This window comes from Orycteropus afer, unplaced genomic scaffold (genome assembly GCF_000298275.1).
Source record: "Orycteropus afer afer isolate SDZICR_OR568_19922 unplaced genomic scaffold, OryAfe1.0 scaffold00405, whole genome shotgun sequence".
NCBI classification, from domain to species: Eukaryota; Metazoa; Chordata; class Mammalia; order Tubulidentata; family Orycteropodidae; genus Orycteropus; species Orycteropus afer.
The window spans coordinates 445,704-463,658 of record NW_006921992.1 but is presented as its reverse complement, the minus strand read 5'-3'; the positions used below and the strand labels follow the sequence as shown (position 1 = coordinate 463,658).

Genomic DNA, 17,955 nt, shown 5'->3' with positions numbered 1-17,955 from the left:
AGTAGGTGGGTGCCCCATAACCTCCCCTATCCCCTAGAGTGAACCAGCGAACCCTCAACCTGTGCCCACCTTGCGTTGTATGACATAATCCTCAAACCACTCAGCCTGGTTGGCAATCCAGAACATGGCCACAGGGAAGGTGAGATAGAGTGTCATCTGGAAGGACAGGGAGTGGGTGAGAGGAGCTAGAGGTTTTTCTTACACACACACACACACACACACAAAGCAGAGGTCCTGCACAGCCTGGAGACCTCATCCTCCCAAAGAGCCTAGAGCCCAGGACCACCTACTTCACGGGATCTTTCCAAGAGCCTAGCGCCTGTCAGAGGACAGAGCCTCAAGGTTCTTGGGTGGTGCAAACAGTTTGTTCTTGGCTACTAACCAAAAAGTTGGCAGTTTGAACCCACCCAATGGCATCACAAGAAACAGGCTTGGCGATCTGCTACCATAGAGACTGCAGCCAAGAAAACCCTATAAAGCAATTCTACTCTGCAACACATAGAGTCTACCCAAAGCCACAAATACCGAACAAAACAAACACATTGCCATCGAGTCAATCCTGACTCATTGTGACCCTAAAGGCCAAAGTAGAACTTCCCATAGGGTTTCTAAGGCTATACTTGTTTTTGGAAGCCGACTGCCACATCTGTCTCTTACCAAGCATCTGGCGGCTTTGAACCCCTGACCTTCTGGTCAGCAGCCCAATGCCTTAGCCAGTGCCACACCAGAGTTACTCCAAAGTCACAAAGCAGTAACAAAAACAGTATCACAAAGAGTACAGAGCATCACTTCGCAAAGCCTAGCCCCCATAACCCAGGACACCTCATTCCTGGGAGTCCCCTCCAGAATCTGGAGTCTCCCTCTCAAAGACAGACAGAGATAGTCAGACAAACCCACAGCCCCCACTCCCAGCAAAAGAGTTCCTCCTACAATTAAAGTCACCTCCTCAGATCTCAGAAACTTTTCCCCATCAGAGCCTGGGGCATCCCCCAAACCCAGGTCTTATTCTTCAGATTCCACTCCCCTAAGTCTAAGCGTCTCCCTGTCAGAGACTCCTGCCCGCTCGTATGAGACGAGAGTTCTCTGGGATCTGAGCCTGCCTTCTTAAGAGTCCCCTCTTCAGACAAGCCCACTCTGAGCCCTCCCAACTCAGAGCCCTCTCCATGTTTTCCAAGCGCTAAAGTCCCTCTCAAATCACAAGAGCTTTTTCCCCGCATCGCCCTCTCTTTGGAGCCCCTCTTTTCAGAGTCTCCTCAGACCCACAAAGACTAGCCTCCCACACACTCCCCGGCTAACGGACCCGAAACACCTCCAGCTTCACCCCCATCTTGGTTTTCCCGTCTACAAAGTCGCTTCCGCCCAAAACAGACCCTCCAGCTCATTGGTGTTTCGCGGGCTCCACTACTGAAACTAATTGGTCAGTATGCCTTGGTATTACGTAATCTCAGGGCGCCTTCTCACTGCTTCCGGTAGTTGGAGTCGCCAAAGAGAAAGTCAACAAGGCGGGCTGCGCGATCGGAAAAGTTCAGCCAATATAAGAGGGTTTCTGGCTCAGGGGCGGGATTTTGGCCGTATGCGTCATCACCATGCGACTCTAACCTATAGCTGGAGCTATTAGAAAATGGTGGTGATGGCGCGCCTCTCGCGGCCGGAGCGGCCGGACCTTGTCTTCGTGAGTCCGCGGCGTGGCCGGGAGTGGCCTGAGTGAGGATTTCGGAGTCTAGATGCCGCTAGGGATCAGGACCTGGCCGCCGGAGGATCTAGGCTAGAGCTACGTAGGCCCAAGAGCTGGAGTACCCTAGCGGGCCAAAGGCCGAATCGTGATACTGGCATGGGCTGGCCAGGAGCAAAGATGTGGTGTCGGGCGAGGGCCCTAGTGGCCTGAGTAAGGAGCTGTTGTCGAGGTTACAGGCTTGAAGTTCTGGACCTGGGGCAGAAATGGGGGCACGGGGTAGAGGCGGGAGGACAGCGGGGCAGCTACTCGGATGACTGAATTTTGACAAAGATCTGGAGGCTAGCGATCTGGTTTCTGTAGATGAGGCTTGGTGTTCTGCGTAGGAGCCTAGGTCTGGTCCCAAGCGTTTGTGTTTGAGGTAAAGGCTGGGAGAACCCAGGAAGTAAAGGCTTGGCGATGTGCATCTAGGATGTGCATCTGGGATGGAGCTGGGGCAGGCCATGGCCAGTGGGATTTTGAAGAGCCAGAAACTTAATGTCTTGACTAGAGGCCTGACATTTTTTTCTTGATGCCAGGATTAGAGGCCTGGCATCTTCGCCAGATTCTTTATGTTAGAGGGTTAGAGATTTGGTGCCTGGCTCATATCTCTCCTGGGGTAAAGGCATGGTATCCAAGTTCTGGGGTAGAATTGAGCTAGACCTTGGCAGGTGGGATCCTGTACACCCAATGGTTTGCCGTCTAGACCTGAGAGCCCTGATGGCTGAGATCCATCCAGTCATCTGGGCCTGGGGTGTGTTTGGGTCAGGTGGTGGCAGTGGGATTGTTAAAGGCCAAAAGCCAGGCATCTGCAAGAAGATGTGTTGTCCAGGGAAGAGGCCTGACATCTGGAGTAGGGCCCTGGAGTCTGAGTCTTGTGATCTAGGTCAGACAGTGGGTAACAGGATTCAAAGGATCATGTGACAGTCTCGTGTCTGGCCCGGAGCCCTGATAACTAAGGAGTCTGATGACCTGGGTGTGGACAGTAAAGGTCTGGAGCAGAGTCCTGGTGTCTGGGCATCTGGGGACCTGGCTGTGATGGTGGGCAGTGGGATCTGGGGAGAGGTCTGGAGTTTGGATCTGAGCCTGGGGGAGTGGTTCTGCATTCAGACTCTGAAAAGTTCCCCCTTTTCCCTGACACTGGCAGGAGGAAGAGGACCTCCCCTATGAGGAGGAGATCATGCGGAACCCATTCTCTGTCAAATGCTGGCTCCGCTACATTGAGTTCAAACAGGGTGCCCCGAAGCCCAGGCTCAATCAGCTGTATGAGCGGGCACTCAAGTTGCTGCCCTGCAGGTGGGAACTGCTCCAGCTGCCCTGCCCCATCCCGTCCCCTCATAGCACAGCTGGCAAGTAGGTCCCTGGTGATGGCTGTGTGCCCTGCACTGGGTACATGTCCCCCGACATGTCACCATTGCCTTCTCTGATTTCCCAGTCCATTCCCCCCTCATTGCAGGACGTGTCCTCCCCAGGCCTCCTCTGCCCTGGGGCAGGGTGAAGGGTCCTAGGAGTCCGTAAAGCTGACCAATCAGCATCTGTCCCTTCCATCCCCCCAGCTATAAGCTCTGGTACCGCTACCTGAAAGCCCGCCGGGCACAGGTGAAGCATCGCTGTGTGACTGACCCCGCCTACGAAGATGTCAACAACTGCCATGAGAGGGCTTTTGTGTTCATGCACAAGGTGAGAGGCTGGGCCTCTACACACAGCACAGGGTGGGACCAGGGTGCCCAGGTCATCAGGGGATGAGCTGGGAGGTGGGGCTCAGAGTCCAGGGAGACGGATGAAGCAGGGGGGCTAGGCTCAGCATGGCAGGGACAGGGGACTGGAGTTCTGTTGCTATGTGCACAAGATGTTCAACTTGACCTGCCTCTGGAGGGATAGGGTCTTGCTGCATCTATATGGAGGCCCCAGGCTTGGACTGGCCATGGGACGTCTAGTGTCTCTGGCTAGACCATGGGGCCTGCAGCTCAGACCTTCCTCTCTCCCCACGCCTCCAGATGCCACGGCTGTGGCTGGATTATTGCCAGTTCCTAATGGACCAGGGACGTGTCACACATACCCGTCGCACGTTTGACCGTGCCCTCCGGGCACTGCCCATCACACAGCACTCACGGATCTGGCCCCTGTACCTACGCTTTCTGCGCTCACACCCACTGCCCGAGACGGCCGTGCGTGGCTACCGCCGCTTCCTCAAGGTGAGCCCAGCAGAGGTGAGGTGGGGCCAGGCTCAGGGAGATGCTTGGTTCTCTGGGTTGGTTCCCAAAAATAGGCTCCTTGGGATACCAGGCCCACATGGGATGCTAGCAACAGACAGGATGTGGGAAAAGGATGCCTTGAGATAGGCGGGGTTTTATCTGTTAGTTCATTTGTTGGTTTTCCGAAGAGTTGGAGCACCTAAACCAAACACCAAATGCACTGCTGTTGAGTCAATTCCAAGTCATAGCAACACTGTAGGGTGGAGTAGAAGTGCCCCACGGAGGGTCTAAGGCTGTAATCTTTACAGAAGCAGACTTTCTCTTGCAGAGTGGCTGGTGGGCTTGAACCACTGACCTTTTGGTTAGCAGCTGAACACTTACCCATAGCACCACCAGGGCTCCTTGCTAGCACCTACTCCACATCAGAAAGGTCCCCAGATGGCACAAACTGTGTGCAGTTCACACCCACCTAGCAGCATTGCTGGTCCCACCCCAGTTCTGGTTATCTGCTTCTGGAAGGTTGCAACCTTGAAAACTCTGTGGAGCAGTTCTGCTCTGCTCACATGATGTTGGCTGTGTCGGGTCGCCTCGACAGCAGCGGGTTACTCCACTTTAGGCGTTGAGATGGCGGCTGGGGACACAGTGAATGGGACGGTTCCTGCCCACATGAAGCTTTCAGTCCAGCTGTGACTGTGTAAACCAGAGTGAACGCAGCAGTGGCAAGTGAGCAGAGCTATGGGAGTGTGGCACAGGCAGGGCTGAGAGCCAGCTGGTAGGGAGGAGTGCCCTTTCCTCATGTGTGTAGCGTCTGTTCTAAGTCACAAAACCTTAATGCTCCACTCTCCAAGCTCTCACCCGATGTTGTCTGGGTGAGTGTGGGGCTTCGATGAAAATGAGGCCCAGGCTGTGCAGGCTGGAGTATGGAGTCTAAGCCAGACCAGCTAGGACTGGGATTGGATCAGGGGCCCAGGCTGGACCATTGGGATCAAGGCTGAGCAGATAGGACTGAGACTAGACCACTGTCATCAAGGCTGGACCAGGGGGCTCAGGCCAAACAGAGAGAGGGCTGAGGATAGACAACTGGAATCAAGGCTGGACCAAGGGGTTCAGGCTAAACAGAGAGGGCCGAGGTGAGACCGCTGGGATCATAGCTAGACCAAGGGATCAGGCTGGGCTGGCAAGGCCAGCTCTTGGCTGGGGCATTGCCGGGTGGGTGGTGGGAGGTCCTGGAGCCGCTCTGTGGGGAGGGGGCCTGGTGCTGTGGCTGTGGGCCCCACTGATGACAGTGGTGGGCGGGCGACCCCCAGCTGAGCCCTGAGAGCGCAGAGGAGTACATCGAGTACCTCAAGTCGAGCGACCGGCTGGATGAGGCAGCGCAGCGCCTGGCCACCGTGGTCAACGACGAGCGCTTCGTGTCCAAGGCCGGCAAGTCCAACTACCAGGTGGGGCCGGGGGCGTGGGGCTGGCCAGGGCAGGAGGGGCTGCAGCCCGCAGGCACAAGGCTGAGACTCCTGCCCTGTGCCCGCAGCTGTGGCATGAGCTGTGTGACCTCATCTCTCAGAACCCAGACAAAGTGCAGTCCCTCAATGTGGACGCTATCATCCGCGGGGGCCTCACCCGCTTCACGGACCAGCTGGGCAAGCTCTGGTGCTCACTGGCTGATTACTACATCCGCAGCGGCCACTTTGAGAAGGTGCGTGGGTACAAACACCTCTTGCAGGACTGGTCTTCCCCAAGCAGGGCACTCGGGGCAGCCACGCAGAGATGTGTGTGGATATGCTATGAGCAGAAAGCAGGTGCGGACGCATCGTCTGTATCCACACGTGGTGCACAGGGCCCACCTGCTTCCTGGGAGGGGAGGAGAGCTGGATCATCTGCCAGGGAGAGCCCCCACTTGAGAGGCAGCCAGACCAGGGTCCAAGGTCTATATCTGCTGCTCCCAGGCTGTTGACCTTGGACAGGCTTCTGCCTGTCTGAGCCTGGTGTCTCCACATGGGGAGATAGTGCTGTGCACTTAGAGATCAGTGAAATGACGCCCCCAGCACCAGGCAGGTACCTGGTAAATAGGAGGACCCCTCACTCAGTGACTGAGGTTTCTGTTACTGTCATTGTCACCTTGCTCATCACTAGGCCATGCACTTGCCAGCTCGGGGCAGGGGCTGGACTCGGAGCAGTCTCTGAAAGGGCTCCCAGAAGTCAGTGTAGAGGGGAGTAGGGCAGGAGTTGGGGCCAGCAGAGCACTGAGGGTAGGTGAAGTCAGTGGGAGCCAGCTGGGAGGGCCTCACAAGCCAGCAAACCAAAACCGAACCAAACTCACTGCCGTCAAATCAATTTTGACTCATAGTGACCCCTCCTTGGGTTTCCGAGGCAGTATCACTATGGAAGTAGGTTGCCCAACCTTCTTTGTGAGGAGTGGCTGGTGGGTTTGAACCACCAGCCTTCTGGTTAGCATTCAAGTGCCTTAGGCACTACGCCACCAGAGCTCCTCACAAGCCAGCAGGTGGGAGCAGAACGGAGGCTGCCCAGGTGTGCAGTTCAGAGAGACTTCCTGCCACACTCAGTGGGATGCAGGGGCAGGAACCCAGCCAGAGGACTGGATAGAGAGATGACCTGACCCTGGGGCAGGGAGTGGAGGAGGAGAAGTGACTGAGGACTGGTAGTGAGAGCAGCACTCAGCAAGCAGGAGGGGTGCTTCCTAGCAAAGCTTGCATCCTCTGCAGATAGGCCCATGGGGGAGAGGGCCGATCACATTACAGGGGTCCTTCCGGGGTGCCAGGTGCTTCACACCCGGATTTTGGTTGATCCTCCTGGTGGCTTGGTGCGAGGGGCTGCCCGGCCACTCAGACAACTCACTGAAGAGGACTGCGGCTCCGTTGGGGCACTCTGGCCACACACGGCAGGTCAGGGCCCCGGTTTATGGCTCTGAGCTTCGTCTCGAGCAGTCTGCTCACCTCCCGGAGCTCAAGGTGCCTAGGAAGGAGGGGCTGCAGCACTGGGGGTCCTGTGGGGGCACCTTTGGAATAGTGCTGAGAGCAGTGCTGCCAGTGGCCCATGTCACCTGGGCAGGTGCACCTCCCTGGCTCACACGCCCCGTCCCCCTCCCACCCCGCAGGCTCGGGATGTGTACGAGGAAGCCATCCGGACCGTGATGACTGTGCGGGACTTCACCCAGGTATTTGACAGCTATGCCCAGTTTGAGGAGAGCATGATCGCGGCTAAGATGGAGACCACCTCTGAGCTGGGGCGCGAGGAGGAAGGTGAGCTGCCGGGGGTCCTGGGCTGGTGGGGCAGGAGGGGGAGGGCAAGCTGCCAGGCGTGCGGGGTGTGAGGGGGAGGGCGAGCTGCCAGGTATCTGGGGCTGGTGGGGAGGGGGTCAGGGCGGGCCGTGGCAGGCAGGCAATTGGTGAAGCCCCCAGAGGCTCAGGCTGAATGGATGGTGGGGGTGGGGACACATCTTGGGCTGGATGGGGGACCAGTGGGGCCTGCAGTGGCATACATCTGGCTCAGGCTCAGCAGTGGTTTTGAGGGCTTGAAAGGAAGGTGGGGGCAGTGGGGGTGACGTTTGTGGAGTGGCTGGACTTGGGTCAGGGTGGCTGAGACAGCCCCGGCTGAGGGCCGGGAGGGGGCATGCTGGGGTAGACAGTGGCGGAGTGAGCCTCTTGGGGAATGCTCGATGCGGCAGCCGTGTGCCGAGGTCCTCACCCTGCCCTCTTGCCCTGCTGCGCCTCGGCGGCCCAGATGATGTGGACCTGGAGCTGCGCCTGGCCCGCTTCGAGCAGCTCATCGGCCGGCGGCCCCTGCTGCTCAACAGCGTCCTGCTGCGCCAGAACCCCCACCACGTGCACGAGTGGCACAAGCGCGTGGCCCTGCACCAGGGCCGCCCCCGGGAGGTGCGCCAACACCTGCCCTCACCCACCTGCCTGCCATGTGGCCAAGCCCCAGGGCCCCTGACCTTGTCCCCTCCTTCCCCAGATCATCAACACATACACAGAGGCCGTGCAGACAGTGGACCCCTTCAAGGCCACAGGCAAGCCCCACACACTGTGGGTCGCCTTTGCCAAGTTTTATGAGGACAATGGGCAGCTGGACGATGTGAGTGCCACGCTGCACGTGCATCTGTGTGTCCATGCTCATGCATGCTGTCCCCCAGTACTGTGTGCTGCTGGTTACCGTGAGCCTTGTTTGTGGCACATGGAGATGGATGTATGTGTGGGGTGTAGTCTAGTGTGCGTCCGTGTACGGTTGTGTGCAGGTGTGGTATGGGTACACGTGTGCATATGTGGGGTATGCATACACAGATGCGTACCAGTGTGGAGTGTATACATGTGGGTATGAATGAGTACAGGTGTGTGTGTGGGGTATGCGTGTATATGTGGGTGTGTGTACATGGATGTTGTGCAGGAGTACATTGGGGTGTGGTGGTGTGGGTGTACATGGGTGTGAGTATGTACAGACACATCTTTGGTTAGTAGACTCAGGAGGCAAGAACACAGTCTTGTTCATGTGTGCTTTTCGGCACACACACATGGGGGTGGGAGAACCTCAGCCTGGCCTCTGTCCTGCAGGCCCGTGTCATCCTGGAGAAAGCTACTAAGGTGAACTTCAAGCAGGTGGATGACCTGGCGAGTGTGTGGTGTGAGTGCGGCGAGCTGGAACTGCGGCACGAGAACTACGACCAGGCGCTGCGGCTGCTGCGGGTGCGAGTGGGGGAGGGGACTGGGGGGCGGACATGGGCAGGGATGCAGCCAGGCCAGGCCGTCCCCTGAGCACCCTCGCCCGCCATCTCCCTGCAGAAGGCTACAGCGCTGCCCGCCCGCCGGGCCGAGTACTTTGACGGCTCAGAGCCCGTGCAGAACCGTGTGTACAAATCCCTGAAGGTGTGGTCCATGCTTGCGGACCTGGAGGAGAGCCTTGGCACCTTCCAGGTGAGCCGCTGGAGGCGGGGGTGTGTGTATTGGGGAGGTGGGCGGCCCCGGACTCTCCCCTTGACCTGCCCTGCCACCCCACCCTGCAGTCCACCAAGGCCGTGTACGACCGCATCCTGGACCTGCGCATCGCCACGCCCCAGATCGTCATCAACTACGCCATGTTCCTGGAGGAGCACAAGTACTTCGAGGAGAGCTTCAAGGTGCGGCGGGCCCAGCCTTCATGCTCCACATGGGCTGTGAGGCCTGCTTCTGTGTGTCTGGTGGGGGTGGGGATGCTACTGGTCCCTGCCCCACTGCCCAGGTGACGGAGAGTGGCTGTGGGTGTTTCATCTGTGCGTGTATACATGTGTTGAGTCCCCCCACCTTCCCTGAGTGGTCTGTGTGCAGGTATTAGAAAGATCGCGGGCGTGTATACGTACTGGGAGGTGGTGCGTGTATGTTGGCACAGGACATATAGCAGCCCTAGCACCTGGGCCATGAACCTCCCCAGGGCACTCGGTCCAGCCCCACCTTCATCCATCATATCACCTGCTGGGCGCTAGGCCTTGTGCTCAGTCTCATCCTATCCCATCCTTGGGGTCCTGCTCAATGCTCTGTTGAGAGACCAGTCCTTCCCAACCATGCCACAAGCAGGGGACACACGGAGGGGAGGATGGAGAGGACATATGTGCCTGGCCCCTGAGAAGGCACAGGCAGCCTTCTGAGGGCATCCTGGGTGCCGGGGGGTAAGACGCCTTGTCAACTCTCACATGTGACTAATGGTTCCTCACTTCGGGACAGGCGTACGAGCGTGGTATCTCGCTGTTCAAGTGGCCCAATGTGTCTGACATCTGGAGCACCTACCTGAGCAAGTTCATTGCCCGCTATGGGGGCCGCAAGCTGGAGCGGGCGCGGGACCTCTTTGAGCAGGCGCTGGACGGCTGCCCTCCCAAATACGCCAAGAGTGAGGGGGGCCGGGCCGGGACAGGGTGGGGGGGGTGCGGGCCAGCACGCAGGCCTCTGACTGCTGGCCCCTGGCCTCCCGTTGCAGCACTGTACTTGTTGTACGCACAGCTGGAGGAGGAGTGGGGCCTGGCACGGCATGCCATGGCCGTGTACGAGCGTGCCACCCGGGCCGTGGAGCCTGCCCAGCAGTACGACATGTTCAACATCTACATCAAGCGGGCTGCCGAGATCTATGGCGTCACGCACACCCGTGGCATCTACCAAAAGGCCATAGAGGTACCTGCATGGGGTGGTGGGTCCTGGGAGTTCCTCGAGATGGAAGGGTGCCAGCGGGCTGTGGGTGATTCTGGAAGCAGCCTGTCCTGCTCCCTCATGCCTCCCCTGCCCTGGCTCCATGCCCAGGTGCTGTCGGACGAGCACGCCCGGGAGATGTGCCTGCGCTTTGCCGACATGGAGTGCAAGCTCGGCGAGATCGACCGCGCCCGCGCCATATACAGCTTCTGCTCCCAGATCTGCGACCCCCGGGTGGGCACAGGGCCTGGGGAGGGTGGACAGGCAGGGCCTGGGTCACGGGATGCAGGAGCTGCAGCAGGCTGAGTAGCCAGCTCTTATTTGTCTCACCCACCCCGTCACCTGCAGACGACTGGGGCATTCTGGCAAACGTGGAAGGACTTTGAGGTCCGGCACGGCAACGAGGACACGATCCGGGAGATGCTGCGGATCCGGCGCAGCGTCCAGGCCACCTACAACACACAGGTCAACTTCATGGCCTCGCAGATGCTCAAGGTGTCAGGCAGTGCCACGGGCACCGGTGAGTGGCGGCAGCCCACGGCCACAGCCAGGCCCCACTGAGTCACACAGTCCCCTCCATCCTTCCTCTGGTCCTACTTGGCATCCCTCTTCTAACCCTTTGAGGGTTGGGTCTTAGGGGCGAAGGATGGGTAGGTGGATGGATGATGAGTGGATGGGTGGGTGGGTGAGTGGGTGAATGGGTAGTAGGGTGGACAGATAGGTGGATGGCTGTTCAGATGGGTGAGTGAGTACATGACTGGGTGGGTGAGTGGATGGGTCCATGGATGGATGGGTGGGCAGGTCGATGGACAGGTGGGTGCTGGATAAGTGAGTGTGTGAGTGGGTGCGTGGTAGGTGAGCAGCCCCCCCCCACCATGGGGCAGGGACATGGGTGACCAGTGGGCTGTGGGGAAGCTCCTCAGCTGCCTGGCCGCCCTCTCCCTTAGTGTCGGACCTGGCCCCCGGGCAGAGCGGCATGGATGACATGAAGCTGCTGGAGCAGAGAGCAGAGCAGTTGGCGGCAGAGGCGGAGCGGGACCAGCCCCCTCGCGCCCAGAGCAAGATCCTCTTTGTGAGGTGAGGTGTGGGGCCGGGGATGACGGCGTCCCCTTCAGGACAGGAGGTGCAGGCAGTGCAGGGTGGGGGGCGGGCCCCAGCTGAGGCTGATGCCCCCTGCCTGCACCCGCAGGAGTGACGCCTCCCGCGAGGAGCTGGCGGAGCTGGCCCAGCAGGCCAACCCAGAGGAGATTGAGCTGGGGGAGGACGAGGAGGAGGATGAGATGGACCTGGAGCCCAATGGTGGGTGAGGGGCCAGCCCGGTGGGGGTGGATGGGGCAGAAGCCTGTCCAGGCGGTGACTGGCTGGCTGCTCCCCTCAGAGGTGCGGCTGGAGCAGCAGAGTGTTCCGGCAGCTGTGTTCGGGAGCCTGAAGGACGACTAGCACCCCCCTGCACCCCTCCCCCTCTTTTTTTCTCCCCAATAAAGGCCACGTTTGGACGTCATGGTCTGAGCCTCCTTCCTGTTGCCCAGGTGCCCACGGGAACTGCCAGCTCAGTAGCGCCCTGGCCCCAAGCCAGACCATCTCCCTTGCATTGGCTAGGGCTGGGGGTGGGGCAGCCAGGCAGCAGGCCAGGCACGCACCCCACCCCCACCCCACCCTGCAGAGCCAGTTCTCTGCCGCTTGGGGCCTGAGGCAGTTCCTTCCTTGAGCCCAGGGCCTGGTATCGACTGCCCAGGTCTCCCCTGCCCCTGCCTCCCAAGACCCCTTATCTCAGCTTTCTCAGCAAACCACCTCACCTGGACAAGGGGCACCCCTTCCTAGAGAAGGTCAGAAAGAACCCGTTTTGGAGTCCGCCTGGCCTGGGTCCAGCTCTGTGAACTTGGCCTGCCAGCTCTTCCCTGAAGGAGACAAGGCTGGAGACGGGCCAGGAGCCGGTCTGTAGGCCCTGGGCAGGGTGTGGCCTTCAGTCCCGAGCCCAGGAAGCCATTAGAGGCTCTGAGAGATTAAGGGCTTTAGGCATCAGGGGACGACATCATCATAATGCGATTTGTGAAGCTCAAGAAGCCTGCTGCATGTGGCCACTGAGGCAGCCAGGCGGGGAGGCTGCTGGGGAGATGGATGGAGGTGGCCCGGGGGAGGAGGTGGGGAGTCAGGGGAGAGCATCGGAGGCAGGCAGGCCTGGGTGGTCTCTCTGACCAGGTACACCTGACCACAGGGCAGCCTCGCACTCGGCTTGGCTCACAGCTGTGATAAAAAGCTCCTGTGTCCCGGGCATCCAGGCAGTTGCACTAAGGAGACAACTGGATACACGGACACGGACTGCAGAGAGAGCCAGCAGCAACCGGCTGGCACCGGATCCAGTTTCTTGGAAGCAGCCCCGTACCAAGCACCAGGAAGGTTAATATTAACAGCCGGGCTAAGGAAGGAGGTTAAGTGAGGGTGGGGAGAGAACATGAGAGGAGGATGAAGTGGCCGGAAGCATCATGTGTCCAGGAGGCGGCCGAGACAAGCCCACTGTGGTGCTTCCAGGAGGCAGCCAAGACACGCCCACTGTGGTGCTGGCAGGGAGGCCAAGAAGGACATGACACCAGGCTGCCCAGGGGCCAGGAGGGACTGCAACCAGAGCACACGCGCCTTGAGGGGAACCCCAGCCTCAAGATGACAATGACCAACTTCTCTTTAAATTATTTTATTCAAGGAGGTGTGAGGACACACGGGGGGCTGAGCCGAGCACCGAGTCCCTGAACCTCCCAACTCAGCAACCCCCAGCAGGGCAGGACACAGACTTAGGGGTTGGAGACTCCAGCCCCACCCAAACAATGTCAGAAACACAGGCAAGACCCAGGAATGCCACTGTCCCCAGGGGGTGGCGGCCACCCCGGCGGGGCTATTTGGGGGTGCTGCCCCCCTTCTTGGGAGTCGTGGGTTTCCTGCTTTGCCAGAGGTGTCCCTGGATGGTGAAGGCATCCACGCTCATGGACATGGTCTTGGCAGGGATCTGGGTGAAACGCTTGCGGTCTGAGTTGTATTTATAGATGCCCTCAACCATAGCAGGCGTGACGGTCCGTGGGCCGTAGCCCGCCAGCCGCGACAGCTCCTCCGTCTCCCCAGATAGTGTGTAGAGGGCCCGGAACTGGCAGCTGGAGTCACGGAAGAGTATCAGGAAGTGGTTGGCCTTGCTCTTCTCGATTTCCTGGGGTGGGGGGAGCGGGCATCAGAAATAGCCAGCTCGGCAGGGCCACCAACCTGGCCCCCTGCACCTCCACCCCCAGGCATGGGCGCACCTCAAGAATGCGGTTCTTCTGTGGCTCGTTCACCTTGCCCGCCAGGCAGCAGTGTGACAGGGCGTTGTGGATGATGAACTTGTTGGACTTGGCGCTGGGCTCCTTGTAAAGCCGTGGACCTAGGAGGCAGGGGGTCAGCAGGCAGGACCAGGGGGACAGGTAGGCCCACTGCCCACCACCTGAAGCCCCCCTACCTGTGTACTCCGGCACCGATGCTGGGGACGAGGCATTGCTTCCATTCTCCCAGTCACGCTCTCGGCTACCAGGCAGGCGGCTGGGTGACATGAGGCCAGATGGGGACGGAGCCCTGCAGGGGGAGAGGTGGGGTGAGCGGGGATGGGGTGAGCGGGGATGGGGTGAGCGGAGGATGATGCCTCCCACCATGTAGTTGTTAGGTGCCGTCGAGTCGTTTCCGACTTATCGCGACCCCATGCACAGCACTATGTAGAAGGACCAGAAAAGGGGCAAGCCCAGAACACTGCAGAGGGATGCACAGAGAGCTGTACATGTGTGTCGTATACACTCCCAAGTACATGCAAGTGCCCCTCCTGCACACTCCACACCCTCAGGCACACTTCCCACTCACTTGGGTCCTCCTGGGCAGGGACACACACTGCCACCTGCACAGGGGTGTGGACGCACTCACGCCACACTCAGGCTCACATATGTGGACACACACATCACACAAAAAACAGACAGTGAAACCACCCAGCACGTGACATCCGGCCTGCCTGGGACAAACTCACCGAGACATGGGCCTCTTCACGCCGAGGTTATTGGGGGCCTCATTGGCCACTGTCGACAGTGACAGTGTGGACTGAGAGTAGACCTTGCTGAGCCGAGAGCCTGGGAGCAGAGGGCACTGGTCAGCCCCCACCGGAACCCCCTCACCTCCACAAGTGTCCAACGGGGCCTGGCCCAGCAGGTTCTGGAGAGAACATGGGACCTGCCTTGCCCAAGACCTCTCACCCCACTGCACTGCCACTAAAACCAGGTGCCATCTAGTCAGTTCTGACTCAGGGAGACCCCATGCGTGTGAGAGAAGAGCCGCACCCCATAAGGTTTCCAGTGGCTGATACTCTGGAAGGAGGCTGCCAGGCCTGTCTTCCAAAGTGCCTCTGGGTGGACTCAAAGCTCCAACCAATGCAGTTGCAGCTGAATGTGTTAACTGTACACCACCCAGGGACTCCGATCACCCACTAGAGAGACAGTTTCCCAGCAGGCCACGGGATAAGGCACTGAGTTAGGCCCCATCCAAAACTCTTCACCCCCACACATACCTGAGAGGCCTCCTCCCCCAGCAAGTGTGGAGGCAACTCTGGCCTAGCCCTCCAACACCCCTCACCCCCCACAACCCAACAGGCAGAGTGAAGCCCCACTGAGACACCTCTTCTGCAACCTTGCATGCTCCCCTCATCCCATACACATGGGGCCTCACCCAGCAAACCCTGCGAGGCGGCATCCAAGGTGCCCTGCCCCCGAGGTCCTTACCCAGCAGACCACGGGCAGGGCTCCTGGCCAGGGCCGAGTCATCACAGCAGCCAGAGCGCGGCCGGGGGGCCCTCCGCCCACCACGGCCCGGCCTGCTGGTCCCCGCTGCCCAGGGCCGCAGCACCTTGTCAAGGTCATCCATCAGCTTCAGCTGGGCCCGGCGCTCGTACTCCAGTCTCGTGAACTCCCCTCGCCTGGCGCCCACCTCCTCCTCAGCAGGTGCCCGGGCCGCAGGGGCCGGTGGGGCCGCCTCCTCCTGGGCCAGCCTGCAGGATCAAGGGCACAGTCAGACAACTAAAGGGGTCACCGGGGGTCAGAAGGAAGACCAGGGTCAGGGGTCACCAGGCCTCACCGGGCAGCCTCCTCCCGTCGCTGCTCCTTTTCTGCCTCCTGCCACTGCTTCCGCCGCCGAGCCTCCTCCGCCCGCCGCTGCTGCCGCTCCAGCAGGCTGGCCCGCTTCTGCGCCATCTCGTCCTCGGGCTTGTCTTCGTCCTGGGGGCAGACACCCAGTCAGTGGCCACCCTCCCTTGGCATGGCTGGGGGGGGGGGGGGGGTCTCATCTGCCCAGCCGGCCACTCCACTGCTCTTTTATACAAGTACCTGTTCAAAAGGCAGTTAGTTGGCACCTTGTCTATGCAGAGTCTCTGGTGCTCAAACAGTGGGTGCACTTAGCTGCTAGCCAAAAGGTGGGCGGTTCAAACCCACCAGCGGTGCCACAGAAGACAGGCCTGGCAATCTACGTCTGCTAAGATTGCTGTGGTTAGTTGCCATCCAGCTGATTCACATGGTGACCCCGTGTGACAGAGTAAAACTGTCCCAGGGGGTCTTCTCAGCTGTCTTTATGGGAACAGACCGTAAGGTCTTTCTCCCATGAAGCCACTGGGGGGGGGGGGTTCAAACTGCCAACCTTTTGGTTAGCAGATGAGCACTTCACTGTTGTGCCACTAGGGCTCTCCATTCAGTAAAGATGACAGCCAAAAAAACCGTCTGGAGCACAGACCTGCACTAACACATGGGATCACCATGACTCGGAATGAAGTGGATGTCGACTAATGATGTGCAGCGGAGCCCCTGGGTGGTGCAGTTAACATGCTTGCCTGCTAACCGAAAGGCTGGCGGTTCAAACCCACACAGTAGTATCACAGAAGAAAGGCCTGAAGATCTGCTTCCTTTAAGATTACAGCCAAGAAAAGCCTATACAGAGCAGTCCTAGTCCATAACACATGAGGACGCCACAGGCTGGAATCCACAGCAACCAGTTTGGTTTATGCACAGCCCTGTGTTAGATACCAGGGCACAAGGAACCTAGGTGGTACAAACAGTCAGTACACTCTGCAGCTGACCAAAAGGTCAGAGGTTCAAGTCCACCCAAAGGCACTTTGGAAGAAAGGTTGGTGATCGCCTTCAGAAAAAATCAGCCACTGAAAACCTGCGAAGCGCAGTTATCTGGTACACGTGGGGTCATCATGAGTGGGACTTGCCTTGACAGCTACGGGTTTAGGTTAGCACAGCCCAGCGCTGGGTCCTGGGCACAAAAGGGACCAGGGCAGAGCTGATGCTGCTCATTCAAAGGACTGAAGCTGACGAGATGAGTGAGTATCGCACAGACGGCAGCAAACGGCAAGGAGAAGCATGTGGTGGGCCCCTTCTACTCTAGGGAGAGGGACTGTCCTCACCTGCAGGAAGCAGCCCTGGACAGTGACAAGCAGAACTTGACTGAGTGGGGCTGAGGGCTGCAGGGAGTGTTCCCGGCCGAGGGAAGCACATGCCAAGGCCCTGAGGCTGGAACAAGCACAGTGGGGCCCAGGACAGCCTGGGTGCTGGTGTGGCTGGAGAGCAGAGCCCAGGCAGAGTGGCCCAGGGAGAGGCTGCAGGTGCGCGTCCCCAGCCAGGAAGAGCCCAAGGCACTGGGCAGAACTATCACTTTCACACTAAGAACAAGGTGGAGGTACAGAAAGGGAGTGACAAGGTCCAATTTGCATTTTTTAAAAATCCCTTTAGCTGTTCAATAGAAAATGGGGGCGGGGGTGGTAGTAACAGCAGAGACTAGTGAGAAGGTGGCTGCCGGTGACCAGGTGAGAGATGGCGGCCCAGGATGGGGTGGAAGGAGGGGTGAGGTAAGCGACACGGAACAGACATGGACGCGCACCTGCAGCCTCTCCCTGGGCCACTCTGCCTGGGCTCTGCTCTCCAGCCACACCAGCACCCAGGCTGTCCTGGGCCCCACTGTGCTTGTTCCAGCCTCAGGGCCTTGGCATGTGCTTCCCTCGGCCGGGAACACTCCCTGCAGCCCTCAGCCCCACTCAGTCAAGTTCTGCTTGTCATTGTCCAGGGCTGCTTCCTGCAGGTGAGGACAGTCCCTCTCCCTAGAGTAGAAGGGGCCCACCACATGCTTCTCCTTGCCGTTTGCCGCCGTCTGTGCGATACTCGCTCATCTCGTCAGCTTCAGTCCTTTGAATGAGCAGCATCAGCTCTGCCCTGGTCCCTTTTGTGCCCAGGACCCAGCGCTGGGCTGTGCTAACCTAAACCCGTAGCTGTCAAGGCAAGTCCCACTCACGGTGACCTCACGTGTGCCAGATAACTGCGCTTCGCAGGTTTTCAGTGGCTGATTTTTTCTGAAGGCGATCACCAACCTTTCTTCCAAGGTGCCTCTGGGTAGACTTGAACCTCTGATCTTTTGGTCAGCAGCAGAGGGTTGGGGGAGAGATTATGGAAGACCGTACCCTTGTTTGTCCATCCCCCTATCCATCTGTCCATCACCCACCCATCTACCCAATCCTGGCAATATAAACAACCTTCTGCCTGTCTACCCATCCAGCCTCTATTCATATATCTGTCCACCAGACCACCCACACCATGTCTGTCTGTCCATCCCATCCACCTACCCACTGGTCCATCCATCTGCCCATCCATTCCTCTGTTTATCTGCCCACGCATCCAACTACCCATCAGGAAATTATCCATCAGTAAAATGTTATCTGTCCACTGATCTTTGACAAAGGCCCCAAATCCATTAAATGGGGAAGGGAATGTTTGTTTAATAAATGGTGCTGGCAAAACTGGAGATCCATTTGCAGAAAAATGAAACAAGATCTGTACCTCACACCACA

General features: G+C 59.0%; 2 protein-coding genes across 2 annotated transcripts in view; one reads left to right on the top strand and one right to left on the bottom strand.

Annotated features, from left to right (window-relative positions):
- The first annotated feature begins 1,621 nt into the window (after positions 1 to 1,621).
- On the top strand, positions 1,622 to 11,510 carry XAB2 (XPA binding protein 2). The gene is made up of 19 exons (XM_007953672.2): positions 1,622 to 1,672; positions 2,859 to 3,007; positions 3,268 to 3,391; positions 3,709 to 3,906; positions 5,214 to 5,348; positions 5,435 to 5,599; positions 7,019 to 7,163; positions 7,645 to 7,796; positions 7,879 to 7,998; positions 8,472 to 8,603; positions 8,700 to 8,831; positions 8,921 to 9,034; positions 9,615 to 9,777; positions 9,865 to 10,055; positions 10,182 to 10,304; positions 10,419 to 10,590; positions 11,018 to 11,147; positions 11,260 to 11,369; positions 11,449 to 11,510. Exons 1-19 carry the CDS (start codon positions 1,622 to 1,624, stop codon positions 11,508 to 11,510), a joined length of 2,568 nt encoding a protein of 855 aa, XP_007951863.1.
- Positions 11,511 to 12,957: 1,447 nt separating this feature from the next.
- Positions 12,958 to 17,955, bottom strand: part of CAMSAP3 (calmodulin regulated spectrin associated protein family member 3) — a 20,612-nt gene continuing 15,614 nt past the window's right edge. The window contains exons 15-20 of the mRNA XM_007953700.1: positions 15,198 to 15,337; positions 14,846 to 15,111; positions 14,101 to 14,200; positions 13,549 to 13,661; positions 13,355 to 13,473; positions 12,958 to 13,263 (exon numbers count right to left, since the gene is read on the bottom strand). Coding sequence (XP_007951891.1) covers positions 12,958 to 13,263; positions 13,355 to 13,473; positions 13,549 to 13,661; positions 14,101 to 14,200; positions 14,846 to 15,111; positions 15,198 to 15,337 — 1,044 coding nt within the window. The remainder of the gene's footprint in view (positions 13,264 to 13,354; positions 13,474 to 13,548; positions 13,662 to 14,100; positions 14,201 to 14,845; positions 15,112 to 15,197; positions 15,338 to 17,955) is intronic.

What these genes read in the sequence shown, in the direction of transcription:
- XAB2 (XM_007953672.2), top strand. Translation starts at nt 1,622, where the DNA reads ATGGTGGTGATGGCGCGCCTCTCGCGGCCGGAGCGGCCGGACCTTGTC. An exon ending in GCTACCGCCGCTTCCTCAAG is followed by an intron (nt 3,907 to 5,213) that starts GTGAGCCCAGCA and finishes GGCGACCCCCAG; the next exon opens with CTGAGCCCTGAGAGCGCAGA. An exon ending in ACCAGGGCCGCCCCCGGGAG is followed by an intron (nt 7,797 to 7,878) that starts GTGCGCCAACAC and finishes CTCCTTCCCCAG; the next exon opens with ATCATCAACACATACACAGA.